The following is a 9,635-nucleotide window of genomic DNA, read 5'->3' as shown; positions in this document are numbered from 1 at the left end:
CCCTAGTCCCCAAGTAACTTAGTGAAAATTTAATTACATTCAAATTTATTAAGGAAAATTCACATCATATTGCAGGTAGAAATATTTATTATATTTTTCTCTCAATTTATTATAAGCTCTAATTGAAACCAGAGCTCAAAGAGGCCAAATTTCACTGCCTTGAATGTTACCATCTGCTGTGTTGTTGTGCATGTAACAATAAAATCTCTTGAATCTTGAATCTAAAATGGATAAGGTTTGAGTTGATAAATGTAAAAAAAAAAAATTAAAAAAAAGGTAGGGGAGAATGGGGTAACATGAGCCACTTTTTACATTTGATGATTTTACTGCAAAATGAAAGTGTTTCAAATAATAGTGACTATATATACCTCAGGTTGTTGTGTGCCCATGGAAATTAAAACAAGTTATCTAATTATTATGGTTCTTGAACAATGCCCCATCAAAAAAAGTTAGTCCCATGGCACAAATTACCCCAAGGTAGGGGTAAAATGAGCATGGGGATGGGGTAAATTGAGCGCTCTATGGGTAAATAGAGTTACCATTAAATAGTGATATAAAAATTACACAAAATCAAACAAATTTGAGATAATTTTGAACTTTATTAATGGCATCAATTTAACAAAGGCAAAAACTCTACTTTTCAGTAAAATTATATGTTTGTGTCCTGTTGTTCAACATGTTACCTAAACACTTTCAGTAAAGATTAAACTGTGATCTTTGTGTGTTAGCTACAGAAAGAATGTGTGTGTAAATGTGCTTTTGTGTATACAGACAGGTGACAAATTAAAAGAAAAACTGGTCCAGGTCTGAATGCTTGGCCTCTACAGTGAGGGGATCTGGTGGCTCTGTTATGCTTTGGGGGGCATTTTGCTGGCATGGTTTGGGTCCACTTGTCCCCTTAGAGGGAAGGGTCACTGCTAATCAATACAAAGTTGTTGTGAGTGATCACCTTTATCCTATGATCAAACATTTCTACCTTGATGGGAGTTGCTTCTTCCAGGGTGACTCTAGTGGAAATTTAAGATGAATTCACAGAGAGCAAGTTGTCTTTCAGAGTTTTATTGCAATATCCAGAATACATATTTGCAAGTCCAGATCTCCCAGTTTACTAGGCTTAAGAGATATTGAATGAAGTGTACTTGCATATACAGCCATATGCATCACGATCATCCCATATTCATCACTCTAACAATTATTTTTAATCAATTCACCGGATCTCTAGGGAGTTTCTTTCGGTCTCTGCTGAGAATTAAGGCCAAATCCTTATCTGCCTTTCCTCCTTGGACGTTCCCTCTAAAGTTACAGTGGCCGGGTCCCACACTTCTCCTTTGATAGTACCTGTTAGGAACATTTTCACACAGGAAGACACTTTATGTCGGCTTTTCCTTTAATTTGCCACCCGTCTGTATGTACAGCATGTTTGTGTGCGGCTTAAACTTAACATCAGTCAACAATTAGGTATCTATTCATCAACATTGTAATATTGTAACAGTGATCAAACATTAACATGAACAGGGTCTCTAGTCTCTAGAATATCAGAAAATAATTTTGGGGGGTAAATTGAGCCATTGACTCATCTTGCCCCAACATCACTGGCACGTTTTACCCCACAACCTCCATTTTGACAAAACTGTTTCACACAATGGCTCAGATCCACAGTTATGCTAAGTTCATGACCTTGTTTTGTAGCTTGCACTGACTTAAATTAACATGTAATAATGTCCAAAACGCAACATGATGAATACACTTGGCATAACAAAAATCTTTTTTTTTGCTCTGCTTTGCTGACCACTCTCTCCACGTGCTTGAGAGATGGATTGAGTAATGTGAACTATACTTTCTTAATTTTTGATAACATGATTACTTTTGCTTATGGTTACCTAGATAATGGGGGTGGCTCATTTTACCCACTGGCTCTATTTACCCCGTTCTCCCCTACTACAACTAGATTTTGAGACAGGGCTCCTCTGCCAGACTACATCTTGGCAAGATCAGGTAAAAATGCAGGAGCCATCTTTTGGCCCTTACCAATTCACTTTATATTGTGTGTTACTGGTGCATATTGCCAAACCATTTTGCAATAAAACATATTTCCACAAACTAATTGTCACACAATTGTTGTCAGTGTGTGTGTGTGTGTGTGTGTGTGTGTGTGTGTGTGTGTGTGTGTGTGTGTGTGTGTGTGTGTGTTCTGTTATTACAGGAGGCGTATAAAGCAGTTGTTCTGAAAGTGGGGTCCTTGAGGGGGTTCCAGGGGGTCCCCAGCAAAACAGAGAATCATTTAGTAAATAAGTAACACAATGACAGAATTTGTCACCATTCTGTTGTTGGGTTTCATACACTTTCTGAAATAAAACATCTAAAAGCAAATATCGTATCAGATGGGGGACCCTGGGACAAAATCTTATCATATGGGAGCCCGGGGTCTAATTTGTGTCAATTTAGGAAAAGTTTGAGAAGCACTAATACAAAGTATTCTGTAGGGATGAGCCTATTCACAACGTTTTGACTCCATCTACAGGTTCAGCAGAGTAGTGCCTCTTGATATCCAGCCTCTGATCTGCCGAATCCTAACAATATAGGTCGAATTAAGTTTTATAACTCATAAAAATAAAGTTATCTGCTCGAAATTTGAGTTTAGGTCCCAGTCTTAGTAGCTGCTGCTGTGCAAGCCGGGTGGGAACTTTTAATAAGATGGGAACAAATTTATTTTGGCAGTGACATTACCCGGACATGTGAGCGGTTGCACCGGTGCACAGGATCGGTTTCGGCACGCCATTGTGGAAAATAGTTACATTCAAATTGCCAGACTCCTCGCTGTGAGCTAGCTGTCCTAGTTGAGTTATCCTGAGTACAATAACTACAGAAAAAACAATGGCTACGGACTCCTGGGCGCAGGCAGTGGACGAACAAGAAGCCGCGGCGGAATCGGTAAATCTGAACTTAACGTTACACAACGCGAGCTAACGTGTTGTTAGCGTGTTTGGAGGATGCTTTGGCCTGTTCTGGCACAATGTTGACGACAAACTAGCCTCACAGACTTATTTGTGACAGTTACAATTTTGTTTAAAGATACCGAAGCACTGAATAAAGTGGCTCCAGTGACAGTCTGTGTCAGTAACGTTCATATTTACTTAGAAACGAAACTAACGTTACCGGGTAGCCCCGGCTTGACGTCAGAGCTAACCGAAAGTTAAGTTAGCTTGAGACGAGATGATGCGTGCTCAACGAGCTTTGTTAGCTGCAGCCACAACTCGTTGAGCCAGCTTTAGCAGGCGAGAGGCTCCAAAATAGCCCCACTGAAGAAGCAGTGGTCCTGACTCAGCCCTCGTTTGTGCCCCTGGTGTAACCGTTAGTATCAGGACTGGCACAAACTGGGCTAATCCTGACTTTCGTATAATGGCAAGCATTATTTTGTCAGTCTAATAACTGTAAACTTTCCTGTGTGTCTTGTGCAGATCGGTAACCTCCAAATAAAAGAGAAACCAGAGGAAAATGGTAAGTGTGAAATGCTGCATTAAGAATTCAAGAATATCCAATGATGCGAATGTGAGAATCATTATTAATATCGCAGGTACCTCTGCAAATGCAACAGACTCCAGCAGTGCAGCTGCAAAGTCAGAAGCAGAAGGAGAGAACAAGACTGCAGAGGACGATGACAATGGTAGGCATTTAGTCCACTGAACAAGTTTGACTGTTAAATAAATAATATTACATGTGCAATTTGTTATTTGCCTCCTGTCTCCACATTTTCCCCCCTCTGTCTTGACTTCTGTCATCCTTTGAGATGCTTGGTTGTCAGTTACTATATGTGTTTTGTTTTTTTCCAGAGGACAAAGCGGCTCAGTCATTGCTGAACAAGCTGATTCGGAATAATCTTGTCAATACCACTAATCAAGTGGAAGTTCTTCAAAAGGATCCCAACTCTCCACTCTACTCTGTCAAGTCCTTTGAGGAGTTGCGACTGTAAGTGAATCTTCTATTTGTCCATTCATCTCTCATGTTGCCCTGCAGTAATGTGGGGCATTGGTTATTAATTTTTAATCAATCATTACTTAGCATTTAGTTCAAGAGGGTTTTAGAACCAGAAAATTCCACCGCCAAAATGTGTATATGCAAGTGACGTGGTAAAGATTTGACCATTTTCTTCTGTGTGCAGGAAACCACAGTTGCTTCAGGGCGTGTACGGCATGGGTTTCAACCGGCCATCCAAAATCCAGGAGACTGCCTTACCTATGATGTTAGCCGAACCGTGAGTATGCCTTATTGAAATCTCACTGAAACTATATAACTGAAAAATTAATTCACTCATACCTTTTTTAGTCCCTCCAGGATTTCACAGAGTTTTGTTGTGATTATTGCGGCCAAAAGTAGTTGATTTTTGCAGCGGCTTTTCTGAAAAATTGCAATTACAATTTGCAATGTTTTATGAGCTCTCATTGCGGTATAATTGCACGAATTAGGAAAAATTGCAAGAAAAGGAAAATAATGTAATTTCTTTTAAACTACTACCAATGAAGAGTCATGTAATCACTTCCTTCAAAGTTATATAAAAAAGACAATACTGTACTTGAGTTCCATTTATAAGCCTTTATTAAATAAACATTCACCTTAACATTTGCACCAAATAAAATCAGTCAATAATGTAATTAAAATAAAGCCAAACATAAAAATGTAGTTTCAAGTGTCCATTTTTATGTTTGAGGTAGATTATGTCCATCTCTGCTGTCTGAACAACACATCAACTTGTGTTTTTTCTGACTAACTGAATGCAACCTCATTTGGGAACATTTTGGGAATTGTTTTGCGTGGTCTATGGCAGTAATTTTTGAAGAAGTGAGATTTGTCCATCTTCCACCTGAATGTGTTTCTGAATGCGCACTGCAAGTATGTAAGTTACCACGACATGACATGTGTTCCAAATCACAAGCAGCCTATTCATTTGGTCATTTCATGTGGAAAAGATGCTGTAATTTTTCAAAATTGCAAGTTCTTGCGAATATTGCAGCGATTTCTTGAATTAGTGTTAATTATTGTAATTGCAAAATTTCCCAGAGGGTCTGCTCTTTTCATTAACAGTAACATTTAAAATGAAATGAATAGCCCCTTGCATCAGGTGCTTATAAATACAACTAACAACAATATTAATTCCCTTTTTCTTCTAGTCCACAGAATCTGATTGCCCAGTCGCAGTCAGGAACAGGGAAAACCGCAGCCTTTGTCCTGGCCATGCTCAGCCATGTAGATCCCAACAACAGATATCCTCAGGTTGGTGTTGTCTTCCCTCGATGTACTCAAATTCTCCAAAGATCTCAAATTTATATCTTCATCATAAGTTTCAAGATATGTGTGACATGCCTTTTGGAAAATAACTCAAACAGTGTCCTACCTGCTCTTTGTGTGTCCTCTTTTCTAATTATATTAATTCTAATTCTGTCCTTCACAATTTTATACATTTATTATATAAATATTAGGGATGTCAGTTTCAGTTAAGTTTGCTTTCGATAGACCAGCACCCATTAACCAGTAACTAACCGGTTAATTTTTAAGAAAAGTTGTGATATAGCTTTTGTTTGTGTTTGTGAGATCTATGCAGCAGTAGGTGGTCAGTAATAGTTTGTCTGCCCTGGCTAGCTTGACTTTTAGCTCATCCTCCTTCACCTCAAAGTGTTTTCATTGCATTTAGGCACAGTGGCTCTTGATGGCATAACATACTCAGGCTCAAGGTACCAAACTAGGTCTTTCAATCCTTCGCCCTCTACCACACTGATTGGCACCATATTGGTCTCAATCATTCGGCACACCAACTCGTTGATAGCATTAGACTGGCACACATCACACTCTCTCCTGGCTAGCAGTAACATGATCTTTGGCTGTGACTGCAAACCATCCTCGGACATGGCAGCCAGGTGTTTGTCATTACTGTATTGGCCCGAATATAAGGTGACCCTGATTATAAGACAACCCCCCCTTTTTGGAAAATTAGGTTAACATCACTTTTTGAATATAACTTGCATCATAGTATAGTTACATACTCACACTCTCCTACTAGGCTCTTTGAAGCAGTCAAAAATTATTTCCTCCAGCAGTTAACATTTATACGACTGCCTGTTTGTCTTTTTGAGCTCCTTATCATCTGTGACAGTGGTTTTTGGCAGCTTGACATATTCCATTTCTGCAGTAGAGATGCCGGAAGACACTTTGGACTCCATTTCACTTGTCATGAATTTATTTCCTCCATGACAGAAAAACACATTACACAAGCCTTCAGACACTCCTTCAGGTTAAACAAACAAAACACTTTTAGTGCTGACTGACTCTAACACATTCACTAGAAACAGACTTTTAAGACACTTGCTAGCCTAGCAACATTAAGGCTACAAATGACTCATAATGCAGCACACTGGTTTTACACCGGTACTTTATCCATTCAAAAAGATCTGATGTTGTGAACACATCATTTTCTAGCTGTTAGTGGAGTGTGTATGCAAATTAACCTACAGACCAACATGTGTAACCGTTCAAAAATATTCTCTGCGGTTAACCAATTAACGGTCAAGCGCTGACATCCCTAATGAATATTTCACATTGATAACTTGAACTAAGTGATGAAATCAGTCACCTCAACTTTAATCCTTTTATCCCACATTTCCTTTCTCTCAATCAGTGCCTGTGTGTGTCACCCACCTACGAACTGGCACTTCAGACCGGCAAGGTGATCGAGCAGATGGGCAAACACTATCCTGAGGTCAAATTAGTCTACGCCATCAGAGGAAACAAGTGTAAGGATTTTCTGCTTTCCACACTGTCATAAACAGTGAGAACATTTTTAAATTAAATACTGCTATTCCCCATCTGACAATTAAATCGTGGTTTTGTGTGTTTATGAGCACTTGTTTCTTGTGAATGTTCCAGTGCAGCGAGGCATGAAGCTACAGGAACAGATAGTTATTGGCACACCTGGTACCATGCTGGACTGGTGCGGGAAGTTCAAGTTCATAGACCCCAAGAAGATCAGGGTGTTTGTGCTGGATGAGGCTGACGTTATGATCGCCACACAGGGTCATCAGGACCAGAGTATCCGCATCCAGAGGTGAGAATATATGCCACACACTGAAATAAAAAAATACAAATGTGCGAAAAGCTTGAGATAAGTCGAGCTAACATCAATGGTGCACAAGATCATGCAGTGTGTTTATTCACCTTATCATCGTATCTGTTAATTTGGATCATCTCAAGCTGAGTTTCTGAGATGTGCACCTACTGACCTTTCATTGCTCTCTTCCTTTCCACACAGGATGCTGCCTAAAAACTGCCAGATGTTGCTGTTCTCTGCCACATTTGAAGAGTCGGTGTGGAACTTCGCCAAGCGCATCGTGCCTGACCCCAACATCATCAAATTGAAAAGAGAGGAAGAGACGCTGGATACTATCAAACAGTACTACGTGTTGTGCAACAGCAGGGAGGAGAAGTTCCAGGCCCTGTGTAACATCTACGGCGCTATCACCATCGCGCAGGCCATGATCTTCTGCCATGTGAGTTCACACTGATGGCTTGAGTTTACCTTTTATTCCCCAAACAGTTGAAAATGAAGACAGATTTCCAATGTTTCCTCTAGTTTTTGGAGCCAGTTGAGTTTCTATTCTGATTTTGAAAGAAACTATTACAGATATCCACACATCTACATCTGTATACAAAATTCTCAATTTTAACCCTTTTTTTCCTCTATGTTGTGGTTCAGATATTAGAAAATAACTTAGACACTAGCTGACTTATTGGAAGAGTTTGCTCTTTATTTAACCAACATTACAAGGCCTTCGCCAGGGTGTTCTTACGAGCTAACTCTTCCTGTAAGTCAGCTACTATTCCCGAGAAGTACCTTGTTTGCTGATGAAGTACAAACACTAAACATTTCCCTCTGTGTAATCTAGACAAGGAAGACTGCAGGCTGGCTGGCAGGGGAGCTTTCCAGAGAGGGCCACCAGGTGGCGCTGCTCAGTGGAGAGATGCAGGTGGAGCAGAGGGCGGCAGTCATTGAGCGCTTCAGAGATGGCAAGGAGAAGGTCCTGGTCACCACAAATGTTTGTGCGCGAGGTAAGGAACAAGTGGAGACATAACGGGGTGGATCTGTGTCATGTCATCATATGACTTCTATTAAGCTGTTACATGTACATTGAAAAAGACATTCTGACCATATTTAACAACAACAACTTTGGACTTTTGCCACTAGTTTAGGGCAGGATGTGTGGCCCAGAGTAAGCATGTGTTTAGAAATACCATGTGGAAAAAAGCGGATGTTAAGGTGTATGTATTGAATGTAAATGCACAATGCAATATATCTTCCACAGACTGTAATATAACAAATACGGCTCACTGCTCTCTTCACTGAATGCTTCGTCCACTGCTTTGGTCTGCTAGAGCAGTGGAGCAGTACGGCCAACAGAGAAGAAGAAGAGTGGAGCCATCTTTGTTGTTCTGTTACTGATTAAATTGTTGGACTAGTGAAAGCATATTTATTCTATATATTTGAATGTGGAATTGTTTAGCAAATGCAAAACTGAACAGTGTGACTACAATAAATATACAGAATATAATTCATTAATTGTGACATTTTCTCTGTTTCCCTGCTTGTCTTATACGCAGGCATTGATGTCGAGCAGGTGTCCGTGGTGATCAACTTTGACTTGCCAGTAGACAAGGATGGTAACCCAGACAACGAGACATACCTGCACAGGATTGGCCGCACAGGTCGATTCGGCAAGAGGGGACTGGCCATCAACATGGTGGACAGCAGGATGAGCATGAACATCCTCAACAGGATCCAGGAGCATTTCAGTAAGTCCGACAGCAGCTTCACACTTACGATCGAGTTGATAAGGTGCATTAACACAGTCTCTCTGTGGTGAAATGTTCATAAGCTTAACAGCGATAAAAGTTGTGATTTTGTAAATACCATATGTATTGTTGTTTCTCTTAAAAACCATTTCCCCATTCAGGGAGGTGGTTCTTCTCAGGCTGCTGATCTGTTATGTTTTAACCCTCTAAATGAACCCCACCATCATTTCTCCCTCTACAGATAAAAAAATTGAAAAACTAGACACAGATGATCTGGATGAAATTGAGAAAATCGCCAGCTAAGGAGAACTGCGTGATGGCACGAAGGACACCAACTTCCCTTCCCCCTCTACGCTCTCCAAGGACTGTACGCTCCTACAGTGTTTTATGCTTTTAATTTTTTTTTTAGCCATCGGAGAAAAGAGCAAAACCACAAACAGCATATGTTTACACGTAGATATGTCTTCTCTCAGACAAGTGTTTTGTAAGTCTCTGGAACATACCCCATTTCACTCTTTGTACTTCTTTGAATAAAGTCTATGAGTTTATTGCTGTGTAACGTGATGCTGCAAAAGCAGCGGGCATAGTCGACTCTCTTTTACTGAACACACATGGATTTTAAAAAACACTTTTTGGTGTTGGCTGTAATGGTGGCATGATACAAGCTATTCTGTCTAGAGATTCACAAAAATCTAATAAAAAAAAAAGACAATTTTATGTGCCACAAAGTTTTTAATTTTAAAGAAGATAATGAACAAACTAAAACTGAATGTAACCGTATCATGTTGACTATTACAGCA

The 9,635-nt window shown here is 39.9% G+C and overlaps 1 protein-coding gene across 2 annotated transcripts; it reads left to right on the top strand.

The window, feature by feature from the left end:
- Window positions 1-2,726: 2,726 nt before the first annotated feature.
- On the top strand, window positions 2,727-9,383 carry ddx19b (DEAD-box helicase 19b). Of its 2 annotated transcripts, none has more exons than XM_042407185.1 (12): window positions 2,727-2,931; window positions 3,459-3,498; window positions 3,596-3,664; window positions 3,831-3,966; window positions 4,160-4,252; window positions 5,166-5,268; window positions 6,668-6,782; window positions 6,916-7,093; window positions 7,298-7,535; window positions 7,932-8,094; window positions 8,644-8,835; window positions 9,077-9,383. In XM_042407185.1, exons 1-12 carry the CDS (start codon window positions 2,875-2,877, stop codon window positions 9,136-9,138), a joined length of 1,446 nt encoding a protein of 481 aa, XP_042263119.1. In that variant the 5' UTR covers window positions 2,727-2,874; the 3' UTR covers window positions 9,139-9,383. The 2 variants fall into 2 exon arrangements, with proteins under 2 accessions (XP_042263119.1, XP_042263118.1); XM_042407184.1 differs by having other exon boundaries at window positions 3,575-3,664.
- The last annotated feature ends 252 nt before the right edge of the window (window positions 9,384-9,635 follow it).

Source organism: Thunnus maccoyii, chromosome 3, assembly GCF_910596095.1.
Source record: "Thunnus maccoyii chromosome 3, fThuMac1.1, whole genome shotgun sequence".
Taxonomy (NCBI): Eukaryota; Metazoa; Chordata; class Actinopteri; order Scombriformes; family Scombridae; genus Thunnus; species Thunnus maccoyii.
This window is presented reverse-complemented; position numbering and strand designations above follow the sequence as displayed.

Coding starts and splice junctions, on each gene's coding strand:
- ddx19b (XM_042407184.1), top strand. CDS start 2,875: ATGGCTACGGACTCCTGGGCGCAGGCAGTGGACGAACAAGAAGCCGCG. Junction 3,499..3,574: donor AGAGAAACCAGAGGAAAATG/GTAAGTGTGAAA, acceptor TTAATATCGCAG/GTACCTCTGCAAATGCAACA. Junction 6,783..6,915: donor CGCCATCAGAGGAAACAAGT/GTAAGGATTTTC, acceptor TGAATGTTCCAG/TGCAGCGAGGCATGAAGCTA.